We start from the raw sequence: 20,911 nt of genomic DNA on the forward strand, positions 1-20,911 counted from the left end.
CAGACCCTCTCTTTCCCAGATGAAAGGAAAAACCACGCAGCTTTGCCAGAATGGAGATCCCTGCAGCCAGGTGAAGAAGAAAGACACGGGCATTTGGTGGAGTGCGAACCCCTGCAGCTTTGGTAGAAGAGGCCCACGCGGCTTTGGGGTGCTTCCTTTGGCTGCGTGGCCTGGAAAGCAGGAGAGACTTTGACTGTAACTGGGTACAAAGAACTCTTGCCAGTGGACCGTGAGAAGGTGCCACATGATTTTTGGATTAACTCGAGAGCCTGCATGGTGACACAGCTGATGGTGGTGCCAGTGGCCTGAAACACAGATGTGTGCTCTTTTCCTGATTTATGGTACCCAGAGTTGGGGCAGTGGGAGAAGGGAGTGCTGTGTGGGTGTAGGTGTATACCCTAAAGGACTTTGATATTTCAGTGGAGGCATTAGGCCTAAATAGCATTAAATAAACATTTCATTTCCTTTTCACGAATCCTTGGCATTGAGAGATGTCTTTCCAATTGGTGGCGGACAGAAGAGCCCAGTAGATATTAGTATTCTGTCCTTGGGAGGGGCGCCTGTTCTTCAGCAGATTTTGGCATCCCTAGGTGGGCCAAATATTGCCCCCCCACCACCTCTTGTTCTGTAACAGTACCTCTACATTGTTTCTATAGCCTTTGTATTTACCATAAATCAACAACCTACAACGTAAAATTCTGTGCTAAAATAACCAACCTGTGTAGAGATTTTTCCTGGAGTTTATCCTAGTTTACAGAGTTAGGAAAATCAGACTTATTTGTGTTTTAAGCTCCTTATCTGATTGAAGCTATTTGAAGACATTTACATATGTATGACTTTCATTGTTCTAAGCCTATAGAAATGTAGATAATGATAATGTGTGAGGAGAATTACATTTATTCTAAACTTTTGCATAGTTGATTATCATGGTGTATAAGGTTACTTTTGAATTTTAAGATAATATACTAATAAAGAAAATACATTCCTTATTCTTATCTTTAGATTTTGTAGGTAGAAAAAAGGTAATATGTAATAAAAATAAATGAGTAAATTTCTGAAATGGAGTAGCTATATAACAAAATATGCTAATGTTATTTATTATCACTTTATAAGGGCATATTAATTAGAAAGAGCTCATACACACATGAGAATTTTGGCTCATATACTACTAATAATATATGGGGCAGGTACCACTAGCATATGGTATGAATTTTATATCTGTGCAACTGGAACTTTAAGATGTCAAGTAGCTTAACCATAAGGACCCATGGCAAGGAGACAGAAGCAAAATGATTCAAACTTATGTCTATTTAAGTCCAATTTTAGAGAAAGATATTGAACTCAAATAGAATTGGCTTTAAATCTCATCTCTCGGTGAAGCTATTTCAATGCTGTGAATTAGTATTTTTAAGTAGAAAATGATCATAAAGAATTTAAATAAAATAATAGTTTTAAGCCTATAGCCTACTATATGGTAGTTACTCTATATGTTTAAAATGCTAATTTTTGTTAAGCTCTATAAATACCTATTAAGATAAATTCAGTATAAAAATAGGGTGTGGTGTCTGGATCTTGTAAAAACAATAACACTGATTTAAATAACAGGGTAATTATTTCTCCCTTAAAATATTTGGCTGTCTAGGTTTCTATGGAATCTACCTATCTCCCCACCCCCAGCACTGTACTTCATATTTCTTTTTTTTTTTATTGAATTTATTGGAGCGATGACATTGGTTAATAAAATTATATAAGTTTCAATTCTGCAATTCTAGAATAAATCATCTATACATCGCATTGTATGTTCACCACCTAAATTCAAGTGTCCTTTCATCAGCATTTACTCCCCTTTGACCTCTCCCACTTGCCACCACCCCCCTGTCCCTCTGTTGTCTGTGTCTGTGAGCAGTTGTTGTTGTTTGTTTGGTTTTTGTTGATCCCTTCACCTTTTCCACCCAGTCTCCCAACTTCCATCCCCTCTGACAGCTGTCAGTCTGTTTTCTCTCTCTATGGATCTGTGTCTATACGGTTTGTTTATTTTGCTCATTACATTCCGCATATAAATTAGATCTTATGGTATCTGTTTTTCTCCGACTGGCTTATTTCACTTAACATAATGTTTTTCATGTCCATTCATTCTCTTGCCAATCCCATGCTTTTAATGCTAAATGTTGAATGTCCAGTAGTGGACCGCATGCTTAATAATACCCTTCTCTACCTCAGTCTCTTCCAATGTGACCTTTTTATTCCATGGATTTAACTTACTTTGATATCATGCTAACTTTCACAGTGTGCAGACCTGTTGGACCGCCTTCATCATGCAATAGCATAGAATGATGGTCTTAGCATTGATTTGTTGCCAGGTAGATGTAACAGGCTTACAAGTTTATGTGAGCACTGACTATAATGGTAAGCATATGATTACAGTGGTGGAAAGTAAATTTGAACATAAATTAAAATGTAAACTTTTATCAATCATCAGATCATTTATGTATATCTATATCTATTGATAGATAGATAGATAGATAGATAGATATAGGTATGTACACAGATATAGATGGATAGATAGACAGATAAATATAGATATGTGTATGCACACACACACACACACACCCCACACATGCTTTTTGGCCTTTTGCCTTTTCTGGTTGGGACATTTAATCAAATTTCCTCATTCATCAAATTTCAGAAGGGTAGTATCTCACAGTTCAATAATGTTATAGCTCCCACAGATATATGTTCTATGGAAAACTATCTATAACACAATTTTAAATTCACAGTGGCTTTTACACCATACTTCACATCAAAATTTGGCAATCAATAGCATGCTAAAATTTAACACTTTCTTTTCTTACAAATAGGAATCAAGATATGACATAGTTTAATTAAGCTAACAAACTTCTATATAAAGAACCTAAAATTCCTCAGAGAGGGAGAACTATATTTCTTCTTTTTATAGGAGAAGATGAGCTAGTTTTCTGTAGAAGTGGTTGAAAGAAATATACTATGGGAGACCTAAATTTGTTTAATTCCATTGTAGGGGTTATAGCCACCACAAAGTAACATTTTAGTTATACATCAAATTGAAGCATTAATATAGTTACTTTCAAGATGTATATTTTCAAAAAAATTTTAAACATATGGAGCCTTTTTTTAAATTACACATATACTGTACATCATAGGAATGGAAAACCAGAGCTCTAAGGAAATGTACACAAGTATTACACATTCATTATCAAGACATTATGCAAATACTTTCTTTTTTTAAATGACTAGTTGTGATATTTTTTCAGGCAATGAAAAATCTAGATTATAATTAAAATATTTTTATATTCAGACCATGCAAAATACTTTTAATCCTCTCAAATGATCCATATAATACAATGTTTTATGTAAAGAGTATGCTGTTCTTTTAAGAGACATACAGTGCTTTTCTTTCCTCAGCAATAGTGGTAGATTCCACCTGAATCATCCAGGTCTCCTTGACTGTGTCCATAACCCTCACTAATTCTCATAAAGATGTCATGGGATTATTAGACCCGTTTTATGTATGAGAAAGTTTGGCTCAGGTTTCATGACTAATTAGTGGGATACTAAGATATGATAAAAGCACAAACCTGGTTTTGTTTATTCACTTATTGCAAACATAAATTTGTGTTATCATTAAGATAGCAGAGATTAAAGTTAAGTTCTGGAAGGAGGTTGCCTTCTAGTTTGGCAGACATACAAAGGAATGTGTAAGTCATGTGATAAATATGACTGTAAGGGAGGAAAAACTTTCCCATTTTATATTCTTGACTGTGGCTCCTGTAACAAGGAAACAAGTATATAAACTTATTCAATATATTGTTAGATGTCTCAGAAACCCTTATAAGGAAATGAAGACCCAAAGAAACAGAGTTGGATCAGACAGTAGTAAATTGACAAAGCAAAAAGTTTGGGTTAGTTACTTAAGTGGGTAAAAAAAAAATGACTAGAAGAATAAGAGTTAGACTAGATTTCTTTTGGCCTTGACCATTGTGGGCAAAAGACTATTTCTTCACTGTTGCATAAGGCAAACCTCTTTTATATGGGAGTTTTAACTCCTAATTTTAGGAAGGTCAAAGTGTCTTTTTGCACCTGGTGTTTTTTTAAGTGCTTTTAATTTAAATAATATACATGCCAAAACAGCATAGTCTGAGGTGGCATATTCAGAATTCCTTCCTGATATTCAGAATTCCTTTCTTCAGAACAGGAGACTTTGGGAATAGAATGTGGATAGGTTCTGAGATCTTGCTCGGGAGACTGGTGACTTTTTGATCATTAAAACAGAGAAGTAGGCTTTGTACTTGGAAGGAATAGCTTATACAAAGGCGCCAAGGCTTGCAAAAGCAGAGCAAAGCCAGGAGACCGTGAGCATGTTAAAATACGAGCAGGTCATGGTGTTTCGTAGATGAAGGATGTGGAAAGGTGCCAAATGTTGAAAAGCTATGAATTTCATGTGAAATATATTTTTTTTAGTTTATCCTGGACATTCTGTCAACACATAGAGGAATTTCAAGCAGGGATCTGTTTCAAGCAGCAGGGGGCGGGGGGGGGAACATGTCAAAGGGAAAGGCATAGAAGGAGACCTTTGGACAAGTATCATACCTTCCATCGGCATTGCATACCGTGTGTGCTGCCATTGACACAAATATAAGCACCTGACTTCCGACTACAGCAGAAAAACAGAGAAAAGCAAGATGTGCACATTTTCCTTTTTGTGGTGGAAGTTGCAGAGAAGACTATCAGCAAAACTAAGTTCTCTGGAATTTATAATAGAGTGCCGCCCACCATCTCCCCAAGTTTTTCACTCCAATTTTTGTTCCTCTCTTTCCTTCCCCTGTCATTTATTCCCCAAACCCTACCTCAATAAATCCAAAACCTTGGAGAATATACTGTTTCAGCTCTATGGTTGTTAAATTGGAATTAGGTTCAGCTCTGAGTAAACAGAAAGACAAAATGACTGTGGCTTAAAAAGACTGAAATGTGTTTGCTTGTAACTGAGCTGAGAAGAAGGCAGCCCAGGGCTCCCCTGAGAGGGCTCCCAGGTTCTCTGGGATAAAGTTGCTTGGATCCTCTCTTTCCAGGCTGTGGTATCAATGTCATGGTCTGAAAGGGAGCTCCAGCCACACACTCAGGATTCACGGGGCAGGATGGAGGAAGGGGAAAGGATAGGAAAGATACGTGTGGACAGTCTTCTAGGGAGTTTCCTGGAGAACTAACAGACAGCACTTCTGCTTGTATGCCCTTCGTTAGAACTTAGTAATTGGTCAATACTAACTACAAGTGAGGCTAGGAAATGCAGTCCTTACTCTGGGGAAGTGGAGTGCAGAGACTCAGGTTGGGCAAGAAGCACAGTTGTCCAGTGACAGAAACCAGCTAGTGAGGACTGTAGGAGTCTCTATGCCAGTAGGGTTCCTTGAGTATTTTTTGATATTTTAAATTGAACCAAATAACCATTTTAAAATTTATTTGATGAGATCTGACACATGAAATGAATATATGTTTTTATGCCTTGCCTATGTTATATATTTTATTTGTTTCTATTTATTGATGAGACAGAGAACACTGATTAGTTGTTTTACTTACTAATGTGTTTATTGGTGCTTCTCATAGATGCCCTGACCCCAGAGTGAACCCAGAACTTGGCATATTAGGATGATGCTCTAACCAACTGAGCCACCCTGCAGGGTACTTAGGTTATATTGCAACAAAAATATAAGCAAAACATAAACATAGTGTGATAGATGGCATTTTGGAATACATGAAGGAACTCAAAATGTCTTTGTTGCTCTGGCAAACACAGATAAGTAAGAAAACATTGCATTTGGTACTGTCATTTTCTTTTTCTGTGTGTGTTTTCTAATGTTGTGAGTGCTGTCCACTAGACATCATGAAGATTGGAATCTGCAATGTGAAAATTGAAAGTAATACTACTATTATAGCCAAATCAATCAAGATCATGACTATCATCTTACATTTGAATATGTACAACCCCCATCAGGACATTGCTCTTCCTATTTATCTGTATAACTTCAGGGACATATAAAATATTAAAATAAAACTCAACTTTATCAAATATATTTGAATTAATCTAATAATAGTGGTGTATATATCGAGACAAAAATAGTGACACTGTGAATGTTCAGTTTTATTTTTACATTTTTTATCAACATAGCAGGAATGTTCATGCACATATTTGACACTCTACATAGTAAATAAGAGATAACTCATAATGCTACAGAATATATGTCATTGCCAAGTTTACTAATGCATATTTGCTCAATATTAAAAGGCCTCCTTAATGTCTGATTTTCTCTGTGTTGAAAAATCTTCTTGAGAAAGCAATGTTTTATTGATAAAGCGTAACTTTGTTTTTCAGTATTTATGTTTGATTATGGCAGGCTTTTAAGTGAAAAACAACATACAATGTTAACCAAATCAAAGAATACTGTAAAAATAGTTTTTCTGTAGCACATTCTTACAATTGAGTATTCTAAGTTACAACTTGGTGTTTTTAATACCACTCTTGTTGCAGAAGCCCTGAATTAATTTGTCTATTCCCCATTTATTTAATACTACATCCCACAACTGTTTACTCAGTGGCCACAATATGATAGATACTTCACCAGCCAACATAGCAGATGGAAAATACATAGAGGTGGTATGAGAAGTCTAAAAAAGATGACACAAAAGATACATTAAATAGTACCTGTATAGATAATTAGAATGCTGGTCTGCAATATAGAGAAAGAATTCAATGAATTCAGTGGTAATTTAGAGGAACAAGCAGTCACACTGAACAATTTTATCCAGAATTTTAAATGAAGGATTTAAGACTTTGCCTTACTTTCAAGCTAATCACTTAGGCTGCCGCAGATGAAAGGGTGCTGGCAGAGAATATGAGACTCTGGAACAGAGACAAAAGACCTTCTTACCCTTCACAGCAGAAGTTTCCTGGTCCCCTGGGGAGACTCAAAGGAGCCCAGGGACGGGCCACACACAGTACATGCAGGTCCCAGTAGGGAATCCTGAATTTTGCAATGCCCAGCTTTATGTGGGGTCTGCTAGCACATTTCTCCGACCTTTGCTGTAGAAGGAGATAGTATCCTGTCCAGAAACAAATCTGTTCTCTTCCTTCAAGGCTGGTTCTATCTTTCTTCAAAGGTTTTTTGCCATTCGCGTATCCTTGAAAAGATTGCATGACACACAGCTGTCAGTAGCTCTTTCTTAGATGTGCAGGACACAAAATACCCAAAGAGAACTGTGTCTAAAACAGTGACATTTGTGGAGAAATACCCTTTAGTCTTGGTCTCAGGTGGTAGGTGTTACCCAATAGTTTGGACAGTAGGCTCTTAAAAAAAGAGCTGAATGAACCATTCAAGGAGCAATGCCTGTACCCATGCAATATTCTCATCACTGTCCCCATGGAAGTTAAATGCATATTTCCAACAGAAAAACACAATATGCAAAAGTTAATGCTTTCTAATTAATTTGATATTATTGACATTTCATTATATCTATATCTATCTATCTAGCTAGCTAGCTAGCTAGCTATCCAATGCAATTATTATGTCCAAATCTTGGTGCTGTAGGAATGTCCTGAAATGATTAAATTGGAAGTGAAAATATAGATTTGGAAATTTACCTGGGAATAAAATTGCAACAAAATTAAAACTGCATATGGTTTTTGAGTATTTGGATTTTGACTGTAAGCGAGAGCTATTTAATGTAATCAAAACTGATAAAGAACAGTATAATTAATTATTAAACATGTAAATTATCAATTGGGAGAAAAAACAAAGTTATGAAGAAAATATTTAATATAAAAGGTTCAAGACAAGAAGGTGGACAAAAAATTCAAAAGTCAAGATTGTTGGAAATTAAGCAACAACTGGACTTAGAACAAGAGAATAGCTGATGTTGTTGAGCACTGAATCTGAACATGGTAGAGACCATAGATTCAGGGTCAGACAATACCTGAGAATCCATCTTGCAAGCAATTGGAGTTTTGCTTCTAATCCCCAACCCAAAGGATAACTTGGAAGTTTTAGAGCACATATCCTGAATGTAAGTAAACAAATCCATGCATACATACATACGGATATGTCATAAATAATTATTTATTGAATGAAAAAATCAACTTCTGTTAAGGATGGGTAACTTTCACCTTATACAAGTACTCTAGAATTCAAACACAATTTAAATGTCTTTATATTTAAATCTACCTGACAGTATGATGGATTTTAATAATTCATCATGGAAAAGTTAAGTTTCATTATTTCCATGATGAGTCATTTCATGGAGAACAGCCTTCTCATCTGATGGATTTTTCACATTTGACAGTTGTGCATTAAGCAGCATAATTCCACTGGCATATGCTTCTCCATACAAGATATACTTAAACATCTCACAATGAAACTAATTCCAAAAAATATGGACTTTCCATCATACTCTATTTTCTTTTGACATTTTTTCCATTTAAACTAAGCTTGCTCTATGCAAAGTCAGATAAATTCCTACCAACAATGTATAATGCTGGAGTTGAGAAATTGGCAGCAATTATAACTCTAGGCTTCTTAAATATGTAAAGTAATATGGCACCTCACACATCTGGAAAATGGAACAATACATTCTTGAAATAAAAATGTTAAAGTACTTTTAACAAAGAAAGTTTCAAAACAATAAAAGAAGCAAGGAAAACTTCTTTTTTCACATAATTACAATGCCAAAAGTTGAAGAGAGAATCATAAAAGCAGCAAGAGAAAAGGAGACAGCTACCTACAAAGGAGTTCCCGTAACGCTATCATCTGATTTCTCAAAAGTAACATTGAAGGCAAAAGGGACTCATAAGAAGAATTTAAAGTGATAAAAAGCAAGGACCTATATCCAAGACTGTTCTGTCCAGCAAAGCTATCATTTAGAATGGAAGGGCAAATAAAGTGTTTCCCAGACAAGGCAAAGCTAAAGGTGTTCATCATCACCAAGCCCTTATTATATGAAATGTGAAAGGAACTTATCTAGAAAAAGAAGGATATCAAAACTATGAACAGTAAAATGACAACAAATTCACAACTATCAACAACTGAATCTAAAAACAAACAAAGAAACTAAGCAAACAACTAGAATAGGAACAGAATCATAAAAATGGAGACCATGTGGAGGGTTATCAGTGGAGAGAGTAAAAGGGGAGAATGGGGGAAAAGGTATAAGGAAAAACAGAATTAGTAGGTACAAAAGACAGGGAGGTTAAGAATAGTAAAGAAAATGGAGAAACCAAAGAACTTCTTTGTACAACCCACAGACAGGAACTAAGGAGGGTATTGCTGGAGAGAATGAGGTTATGGGCTGGAGGAGAGCAAAGGAGAAATACCAGACAACTACAATAGCATAATGAATAAAGTATACTTAATTAAAATAACTTTAAAAAAGCAAATATAAGGCATTCCTAGACCTCTTTGGAGTCACAAGTTTATAGACCAAGAACACATTAAGAAGAACATTCAGTCAAAGAACCAAGTCACAAGCAACACCTTTGGGGTAAGCGTGAGAGTCCTTTTCTTTGACAGTTGTGCTTCTTCAATACTCCTTAACGGAATGACTGTCCGAGTGGCCAACAGTTCATCTTGGGAGCTATGAGTAACTCAGTGAAAGAAAAGTCACTTGTAAATGAAGGATACTTATTAAGCCGTACATTCAAAGAATTAGCTGGACATAATGATAATTCAAAAAACTGTATTCATAAATGAGAAATGTAAAGCTCAGAGAATAAAATTATCAGAAAATATGATAGGTGATCATTTTCTGTAAAATGGACACTGGAGGTCGTGTTTCTTGACTCTGCAGTGTGACTAATGCTACTGCAGAGGGAACAGTTACAGAAGTAAGAGGACTAACCTCAGGCAGTAGTGTGGCATCACTGAGATTCTGACCAGAGGTGAGAGGTCTGCATTGCCCATCATTACAAGTAATGCATTATTTGGAAATATTTTTCTTTTGGAATGTTATGACAATAATGCTTTTGACAGACGAGGTTCTTGTTTTCAAACCACAAAAGTCAGCTTGGCCATAGAAAGTGGCAAATACATTTATTGGAACAATTCTACGCAGCCATCAAAATTGGTGAGCGTCCTTAAGAATTAGGTTTGTTAAGAAGTAGACACCAACAGAAGTGAGACAGTAACCAACAATATCAAGTACTCGCCACTGAAACTGTAGGTAGAATGACTTAATTTTTGCAGCTGCCATTGGACTCGGTCCTTACAACTGCCAACTGACCACCACTACACCTGGACATTGAGGCCATTACTGCTGCTCTGAAATACTTCTCTGCTTCCATCCATCTGCTGAGCCAGGGTTAGGAGCATGTGATTAACGTGTATGTGTCCCTGGGGCAACTTTTAACTAAAACATTGGAAGAAGAAAGTATCTGGTCCCTTGGTGTTCAGAGGTGAAGATTAGACCTCTGGTCATCAAAATTCACATACTGGAGTACTCCATGAAACGGAAGGGTGTTTAAATGCTGCTTAGTCAAAAAGTGACAAAAGTCCGCAATATATTTTTATTATGTTAGTCTCAATCAGTGGCTTTATTATTTTCATTTTCAATCTTTCTAACCTATGAAGGGATGTATTTCCTGAGATAAGCAGAAATTTTACTATGTGGACTCCATCTTCTCATGATATAGTAAATGAGATTACTTTCAAAAGTAAAGTAGTGATGTTTATATTTGTTCTTTTATGCCACAGAGCTTTGCTTATAATTTTTCATAATTGTCATAATAAAGATTCATAAATGTGATACATACACAGATTACAGTGCATTAATGTGTTTTTTGGAATGATACGATATCATTATTGTAAAGAAAACACTCATTCTGCATGTCTGGGCTGTATTATGAAAGACCCTTTCTTCACCTTCCACTCATGAATTATGCTTTGCTAAACAACTTAGCATAAAAAGCAAAGATGCAACTTTCATTTAACAATCACACCGAGTGGTGTTAAAGTATTAAGATAACACCTTCTACATATTCATCAACTTTGCTTCTAAGAAGAAAGGCTAAAAAAGTTTCTTAGTTTGAGATTTGTGACTTCAAAGTTAGGATATTTTGACAAGTGAGAAATTAAACTTTTATATAAAATCATCTAAGAAATTTATTAGATAAACTGGAAAACATATTAAAAGTTACATACAAATTTTAGTAAATGAGAAGATTGAGACTTGAAGAAATTATATGATTCAGATAAGTACATGTAGTAATTAAATCCTAAAAAATGTAAGGAAGAAGAAAAGGGAAGTTTGGGGAGTTTTAAGTCATTTTAAGTCAGTAAATATTTATCTATGCTTTAAAAAATTATGAAATGTAATTCATGATGCTAAATAATTAAAATGAATTCCCAGTTCTTGTTCAATATAATACTTGTGCATCTGGTGAGGTAAGCATTATTATTAACCCTAATTTATGGGGAGACATATTGATGGAGAAAGGGCCTTGTTTTGGGTCTCATGTAATTTTTATTTTAATTTCCTACTCAGTATAAACACTTTTATCAATTGTATTAAATAATTATGCTATTCCTCATTATTTCTATTACATTTTTTAAATATTCTGTCATGTCAACCGCATTCTGATTCATTTAGAGTCACACTCTAGTTTATTCTGCTTTACAAGGGTGAATTTAATGGAATGAGAAAGTGATTCATCTAATATTTTTGCAGGATAATTTGAGTCAGTATAATTTTTCTAAATGCATATTAAAATATACACATGTAAAAAGAGAAAAAAAACACAAAGTTTTATGTTTTCCATAAGCTAATTGAGTCAACTTTTTTCTCTCCCAAATCCTGCTTTTTTTGTCTACCAGAAATCTCTCTTAAATTTTACTTTATTATCAATTGTACTATAACCCAAGTCCAAGGCTCCAACATTTTATTTGAAAATCAAAACATCTTCCACTTCTTTTGGCCACCATTCCTTTCTTCCTTACACCTGTCTTCACAAGGCTGATAGAATTATGTGCAGGGTCATTCCCATGCTTGAATATCTGCACAGAGGAAGCCTCTGTGGGAAGACCACACCTTAGAGTATTGTCTATAAACATCCCCACAAGCTATGACTGAGCCTATTGATATTCTCACTCGTAATTGATTGTGCCAATCTGATTTGTGAGCGTAGAGTAACTTTGTTTCATACATTTGCCCAGCCATCTTCTTGTCTGTTTTCTTTTACTTAGCAAAGAGCTCAAGTACCTACTTAATTGTTGTGATGGTCTGTGACAACTTTTCAACCCTAGGGAAGTATTTTGTTGTAGTTCAGTGAATCACATGTGGTAGGTAATTAATGCGCAGTCAGTTTTTATTACATCTAACAAAAATAAATAAGTGCAAAACAAATAAAATTCTTGCACTTAGCATGAGGTTCCTAATACATCACACATTGTAAGCAGTTGTACTACACTCAGGCATTTGCACATACTCATCGTCACTGTCTGGACATGTAAACACTCCCTCAGGCTGCATTTCTGTTGTTTCAAGGAATATGTAAATATCCTCACTATACACTTACCCTCAAAGCATATTGAAAGTTAGCGGTACAGACAGGGAAGTCCATCTCAAAGTGTGTGCAGTGCCCGGGCCTATGCATCATTATGTGCATGCATTTCCAAAAGAATTTGCACACATTCTTTGCCTATCGGCATCACACTACAAAATAGTTCAATTTACATTCAGAGCAAATACTTGAAACTATTATGTTTTGTTATGTATGTAATTTTCTCTCTTTCCATTAGGTAGAAAATGGTTGCCTGTGTTCACCTCTTGTGAAGACTTAGAAACACACAACTACAGTTTTGAATCTCTAAAGTGTTTCAGGATGTAAATGCAGTCTGACCTTTCCCTGATGGACAGTTAAATCATGGACATGCTAAACAATTTACTTTGGACTGCCCTTCCAAACCATGCTTTGGATTCTGTCTTGAATGCTCACTAAGCATTTGGAGCTGACAAGGAAAAGAAAGAACTGTGAACTGGCAAGTTATCTTACAATGAAAATTACGAGCACATCTTGCATCTGTCCAGTCCTCGTGTGTCTCTGTTTTGTGCAGAGGTGTTATGGAACTGCTCACCACAGCTCCGTCAAGGTGACCAGGAACCAAACCAAACACATTGAAGGAGAAACCGAAGTCCACCATCGTCCCAAAAGGGGATGGGTTTGGAATCAGTTCTTTGTTTTAGAAGAACATATGGGACCAGATCCACAATACGTTGGAAAGGTAAGGTTTTGTTGATTGGCTTTTATCCTCTTCTGGGAAATTGTGAGATGAGATGAGGGTGAAGTGGGAGTCGGAGTTGAATGGGAAGAGACATGAATGGTAAGAGATCATGTTATATACGCTAATAGTTAATACTAATCACTTCAAAACAATGATTGTAAAAAATCGCTTATACCAATTATGTCACATCTCTGAACATTGGTCTGTACATCATAGCTGGAATGCTCTTTATCAACATATTACTCTTTCTGTTCCCATATGTAAAATGAAAACACTTAATTGAACGCACAATTAAGTAATTTTATCTTTATTACCATGAAGGCATGTTAAAATGCATGATGTCGTTTATTGGTACATTCACATTTACAGTTTTTAAAATCTATTATTAATGCACATGAGGCTAAAAAGAAGATATTATATCATGACATTTAATATATTGTCATTGATTTTTACATAGATTATATTTGAAATTGTCAGCCTTTAAAGCACATGGATATTTTTCCAACCTTTCAAATTAATTTTCATAAATAGTTGACATATTTTCAATATAGATTAAATATATGGATGTACAGGTGTTGTTAAATTCCAAAAGAAAAGTTGATAAAATGATCAAAAATAAATTTTTCTTTCTCTCAAATCCACAGACAAGACAACTTAATGGCTTACAAAACCCTTTAGGAAATTGTGTGTTCAGTAAATGAAACAGTTTAAGTATTTGTCACCTAGGTTCTAGGGCAAAGAATTGGGTGGGAAGTGGAGAAGCCTTCTGATGAATTACTGATATATCCTGGGAAGTAGCAACACTTAAGTTAGCACAATCCCTGAGAGAGACAGCAAGCATGGTGGTAGAATATCTATGGCGGTGGCTCAATGACTTTCATCGTCCTGCTTGACTATTTATTTTCACGTTAGCGATGTTAGTACTAAAAAAAAAAAATGTACTCAATCCAAGCCATGGCGCTTTCCTAATGTGTAGGCAGTGCAAAATCACAGGCCATCTGTTCCACCTCTCATCCAACAGGGACTCAGCTGCAGCTGTATTTTCATACAAGGCAGGAGCTATGGAGTCAGAACATGAATGCAAAAGAAGACCTGAAACAATGCTATCATTTCCTTATACACATATGAAAATGAGACCAAAGCCACTCATTTTTATACCATATATTGTTTTTCCTACAAGGTATCCCATGAGGTAAATGGAAACAAAGGTGTAAAATAAAAGCATACCACATATTGAATTATTAGAAAATTATTTTTGTTATGAACTTCAAAGTCCTTTTTCTATCACCCTTAAAAAGGGGGGGGGGAGAATACACACACACACACACACACATTTTTTTTCCTTTAGGATTATACCAAATGAAAAAATTATGAAAATGTTTTGTTATGCATACTTCTTATCATTTGATTTAACTAAAAAGCAAATTTTGCTAGAAAGGGAAACAGAAAAATGAGACAAATTTGCATTTTCTCCTGAGTCACCCAATTTTAGTAAATGATAAAGCCTCAAGAGGTAGACCAGGATGGAGAGATCTTTCTGTGCTTAGGTGCCAATGAACATATGGTTGAGAGCTTATTCCTTATCAGGAAGTGTTGCAGGTCTGTGACATCGTTTAGGTTATAAGAGGTTCTGTAGAAACTGTTATCTGTTCTACTGTTTGTAGTATTGACAGACAAATATAAAAGGTCCAGCCCAATCCTCTTATATCCTACCCAACCTGAGACCCTCACTCATGCTCTGTTCTCATCTGCCTTTATGTACAAATCTAACTTAATTGTGTACATTTTCCCTCACCTGTCAACACCAAACATACACAATTACATACATGCACATACATGTACATACTGTGGTAATTCCAAAAAGCTTACAAGGCCCAATAATTCATATATGAATAGAATAATGTGCCTTTGTCCCATTACTTTATTTGTTAAATAAGTGAATTTATATCTACAACTCATAAATACTCTCATAAAGACCAACCATATATTTTCAAAGTACTCTTAAATAAAACATGGAATTATTAAAATTACTATGAACATGAGAAAGGACACCTGCAGAGAACTGAAAATGATCTCTCTTCCCCTCTCTGTCACAAAAATACTAGCAGGAATTTGGTCAACACAAACAAAATAATAATTATATAATATAGTTTTGCTATTGAAATAATATTTTTATAGTTCCATTATATAAGCTTGTTTCAAAGTATCCTTCAGTTCTTGGTTGTAATTACTTATAATGTGTCATTATAGTTCATATTATAAAACATTTGCTGTACTTTTGATAAAAACTTAAGCCTAAGTGTTTTGCTACAGATCAACTTCCCATATTCCTTATGATAACTTTCTTAGACTTTTCTGTCAACAACTGGATTTATAAGGGGGGAATTTATTTTGTTGACATTGATCAAATATTGTTATTCACTGCTAGGATATTTATGTGCCTGAGGCTGTGATCATAAGGCTGTTTCTAATACTAAATAGTATAATTGTACATATACATATACATGGGTAATATGTATCAATTATACATAAATATATATCATATGATATTTACACATATCACACACATATATTGCACAAAATATGCACACACATATGTAACTACACATAGACATTACATTACATGTGTGTTTGATGATTCATAATTTTTTCCAGAATATAATGACCATGAGAGATCAAATACCAAAAATGACATATGAATATATCTCATAAATTTGAGCTCATAGATTTGTTAAAAATATTTTTAAATTATTGAGCAACTAGAGGAATGAAGATATAACAGCTGATTACTAACCTTTTACTCCTGGAATAAATGTGATGGTGATGTCATTATTATTTTAATTCAAATGGGTTTTTTCTTTTGTAAGTATTATGTAAAAGCAACATAGACCATCTAGGCTATTGTTTATTTTTCAAAGGTAAAACAGTGCTGAATAAATGCCATTATAATGAATATAATTCATGTAAGTAGTTGCACTCAACCTAAAAAGCATGCCATGTGTCATGCATCACGTCCGTCATGGAAGTAGACTCATCTCCATGAGATAATGCTGACTGGTGAGGAAAGACCTGGGTTTCAGTTCCGGCTTCTCTGCTTGTTATCTGTATCAAAACTCGCAAGTCTATTTATTTTTTTGCTTTCTGTTTTCTTACACATAAAACTGAGAAATAGTATTTGATATTTTTATTACTAATTCAACTGTATTCAACTGGTTATGGTTTAGATCATGGGTCATTTAAACTATAGCTTGTGTGCCTAATTCAACTAGCTGCGTGTTTTGGCTTCACTTACATATTTAAAAAATTTTGTTTCTTTAGATTGTTAAAAATATTTGAAGTAGTATTGCATAACACTCAGCAATTACATGAAATCTAATTCTATTTGCATAAATGTTTTATTAGAATACAGTCATACTCATGCATTTATGTGTTGTGAATGGCAGTGTTTAAGCTACAGTGGCAGAAACGAGTAGTGACAAGAGAGAACAAGGCCTGTGACATCTACACTATTTACTAAGGGTCAGTTACGGGACATCTTTGTAGTCTCTGGTTAAGATGTCTGTCTGTTAACATACCGTGAATGCTTTCAAAGCAGGTTTTGGGACTACTATTTCATCTTTATTCACATGGTATCTCCATGTCTATTGTAATGATCAAATATAGCAAATTCATAGAGAAGTACTCCATAAACCATCACCATTTGTAGGGGTTTTGATGATTATGGGAAATTATTAAAACAAAAACATCTCCCATCAATTATTGCTTATATGGAAAAGATCATTTCTTGGAGGCCTTTTCTTGGAGGCCTTTATTTCACCAGTTTCACTGGCATAATAACCCTCCCCAATAGTCATTTCAATGAACGTTCATTCATTCTCATGTTTTGATTTTATTATTGTTGGTTTTGTGACATTACATGCAAAAGTGTAATGACTGTCCTGGTACACATATGATTTAGCATGCAGGTGTATCTGTGGGAGAGACTTATAGAAGTGAGATTTTTTTCAAAGAACTATAAATCTTAATTTTAGTAGATATTACTAGATCTACTCCATAGGTATTGGGTATATTGCACCTCTCTCAGTGATGTGTTGAAGAGATTATTTCTCTATGGCAATGACAACAGATAGGATTGTAAAACATAATCAGTGAAAAATTGCATCTCTGTGTAATTTTGTTTACATTTCTCTTATTATGAGTAAAACTGATAATCTTTTCATATTTTGGGGTTTATGAACATTTCTTTTTTACTGACTTTTCATGGACCTTGATTTTATATTATTATTATTTAAAGGTTTTATTTATTTATTTATCTACTCATTTATTTGTTTGTTTATTTATTTATTTATTTTTAGAGAGGGGGGAAGGGAGGAAGAAAGAGAGAAAGAGAAACATCAATGTGTGGTTGCCTCTCACGTGGCCCCCACTGGGGACCTGGCCCACAACCCAGGCATGTGCCCTGACTGGGAATTGAACTTGAGATCATTTGGTTCACTGCTTGTGCTCAATGCACTGAGCTACATCAGCCAGGGCTGACTTTATATTTTTTTGTTAGTTTCTTGAATTTAACTATTTGTTATTTACATAATAGGTACAATAATTATTTGCCGGTTACATAAATTACCAATACTTTTTTTAACTTATTTATCTTTAGAGGGAAAGGGAAGGAGAGAGGGAGAGAAACATCAATGTATGGTTGCCTTTTGTGCATCCCCTGCTGGGAACTGGCCTGCAACCCAGGAATGTGCCCTGACCGGGAATCGAACGGCGATTGTCTGGTTCGCAGGCCTGTGCTCAATCCACTGAGCTACACCATCCAGGACCAATACTTTTTATAAGTACAGTTTGTTTTCTAATGTATGATTTTTACTGTATTCATAATTAGTAAACTTCAACTAAGGGTACGCATTGGAAATATGTCTATTAACACACAACTACTGGCAATAAGCTTCATATACATCAAGTAGTCAGTGTGATTACCTAAATGTTGTGCTCCATATATACATAGTATTATCATTTTAAAAACATTGTAAGTGAATTCTTTAACTGGCTAAGCATTTTCATATAAAAGATAAAGGAGGTTTTTAAATTAAAAATGGGTGCTTTACCTTATTAAATGCTTTTTCCCCCGCATCTATTGATAAAATCATGTGATTTTTGTCTTTCCTTTTGTTTATGTGGTGTATTATATTTGCTGATGTGTGAATATAGTACCATCCTTGCATCCCTGGGATGAATCCCCCTTGATCATGGTGTATGGTCTTTTTAATGTATTGCTGGATATGGTTTACCAATATTTTGTCGAGGATTTTATCACCTATGTTCATCAGAGATATTGTACATTGTTGATGGAAATGCAGACTGCTACAGCCACTGTGGAAAACAGTATGGTATTTCCTCTGGAAACTAACAATGGAACAGCCTTTTGACCTGGCAATTCCACTGCTGGGATTAAAGCTTAAGCCCTGAAAAACCAATCCAAAACAACCTATGGACCCCAATGTTCATAGCAGCACAATTTACAATAGCCAAGTGCTGGAAGCAACCTAAGTGCCCATCAGTAAATGAGTGAATCAAAAAACTATGGTACATGTACACAGTGGAACTATGGTACATGGTACATGTACATAGAAGAAACTCCTATCCTTCCCCACAGCACGGATGGATCTGGAGAGCATTCTGTGAAGTGAAATAAGCCAGGCGGTGAAAGACAAATACCATATGATCTCACCTATAAATGGAACCTAATGAACAAAACAAATAAGTAAGCAAAATATAACCAGAGACACTGAAATAAAGAACAACGTGACAGTAACCAGGGGGGGAGTGAGAATGGGGATAATAGGGAAAAAGGGAAAGTGTCATCAAGGAACATGTATAGAGGACCCATGGACAAAACCAAAGGGGTGTAGGACTGAGGGTGGGAGGTGGATGTGGGTGGGGTGGGTGGGGCAGGAGAAGTGGTGGCAGGAAAATGGAGCCATCTGTACTTGAACAACAATAAAAATAAATAAATATGTCAATCATGAGTTTCTCAAAACAAACAAATAAATAAGAAGAAAGGAAACTGTTTATTCTAGGATATCTGTAAATGGGTGTTGTTCGCATTGCATTATTTAATACTTAAAGAGAATGTAAGAAGCATAATAAACAAGAGGTAAGAGATCAAAAAATGTGTTTCTACTTAGCAGTGTGTTTTGGGATAAGATATGTAACCTATTAATATATTCAAAAAATATATTCTCTATTTTCACTTTCCTGCATCTATGGTCTCTCTGCTAATAACTGTAAGGATTTTTTTCTATATAAACCATAACATATGGAAGATATTGCTTATGTTTATTACAAATTTAGATCTAAAATTATACCACTCTCCCTCACCTCCCTACCTACATTTTATGTCTGTGAGGAGATAAGTGTTGACTCTACAGAATTATTCAAAATTTACTTTACTGGAAAATAGCAAACAAAGGGAAGGTAAGCAAGAAATTCTGGCAGTAAAAAGGAACTAAGAAATTATCTTGCCAAATCCCTCAAGTAATAAGAGGCAACGATGCTTGAAACAGTTAAGTGACCTCTTCATGGGAAGAGAGATTAGTCACGGCACTGCCAAGGAACAAATGGCGATATATCCGATTCTTTAGTGAAAATTAGTTATTAATACATAGTGCATGAAATCCCTCTTTCCTCATCATAATTATTACTGTCATTATGTATGTTTTTCTTTCTTTAAAAGAAAAACTTCAAATATCTTTTAATATGGAGTACTGTAGTTTCAAATTAAATAAACTATTTTGAGGTAAAGAGAGAATGCATTATGTAAAAAGAAATGGCAAGGTTCGGGTTTTTCCAAAACAATTGTAGCATGAACTCTGAACTGAAAATTAAATGTACAGAAAAAAGTTCCAATTATCATTTAATATTGTCAAGATGATAATTTATGAACATCTTTATCATAACTTCCTTCAAATGCAAAACTTCCTATATCAAAACATGACATTTAAATTTTATGTGGATGACACTGTGATGGCATAATGTCACATGAAATTAACTATGATCCGTTAAGTGGATGTAACTTTCTCACTAGTCATCATAGAAGTTTATTCCAATCCAGTCCTATATGTGACTGCAAAGTTTAACACAAAACTTTTTTCTACCGAGAAGTCCTAACATCAGGAGTTTCCTTCCTAATTTTTTAAATGTTTTATTTATTTATCTTTAGAGGGGAAGTGAAGAAGAGAGGGGGAGAAATAATCAATGTGTGGTTGCCTTTTGTGCATCCCCTGCTGGGAACTGGCCTGCAACCCAGGCATGTGCCCTGACTAGGAATCAAACCTCAATCCTTTGGTTCGCAGGCCTGTGCTCAATCCATTGAGCTACACCAGCCAGGGCTCCTTCGTAATATTTTAAGTGTGTAGATAGACAGTATAATTCCAATGTCTGGAGTTGCTTCAGTAGTCCTGCTTTCCTCAGATATCTCTGTTCTCATTCTGAATGAGAAGGTATTCAGTAGACTAAAAGCCTAATCGTTGGGATATATAAAACCTAATTCTTGGTATCCAGGGCCTGTATCTGATTTAAATCCCCCACATACATTATTGGGGATGCCGCAAGGAAAT

At 35.1% G+C, this 20,911-nt stretch overlaps 1 protein-coding gene across 1 annotated transcript in view; it reads left to right on the forward strand.

Annotated features, from left to right (window-relative positions):
• Positions 1 to 12,821: 12,821 nt before the first annotated feature.
• CDH18 (cadherin 18) overlaps positions 12,822 to 20,911 on the forward strand; it is a 237,845-nt gene continuing 229,755 nt past the window's right edge. Inside the window, exon 1 of the mRNA XM_053657326.1 lies at positions 12,822 to 13,292. Within this exon, the coding sequence (XP_053513301.1) occupies positions 12,999 to 13,292 (294 nt within the window). The 5' untranslated portion in view covers positions 12,822 to 12,998. The remainder of the gene's footprint in view (positions 13,293 to 20,911) is intronic.

The sequence above is a fragment of the Artibeus jamaicensis genome, unplaced genomic scaffold (genome assembly GCF_021234435.1).
Source record: "Artibeus jamaicensis isolate MK-2021 breed Jamaican fruit bat unplaced genomic scaffold, CSHL_Jam_final scaffold_369, whole genome shotgun sequence".
NCBI classification, from domain to species: Eukaryota; Metazoa; Chordata; class Mammalia; order Chiroptera; family Phyllostomidae; genus Artibeus; species Artibeus jamaicensis.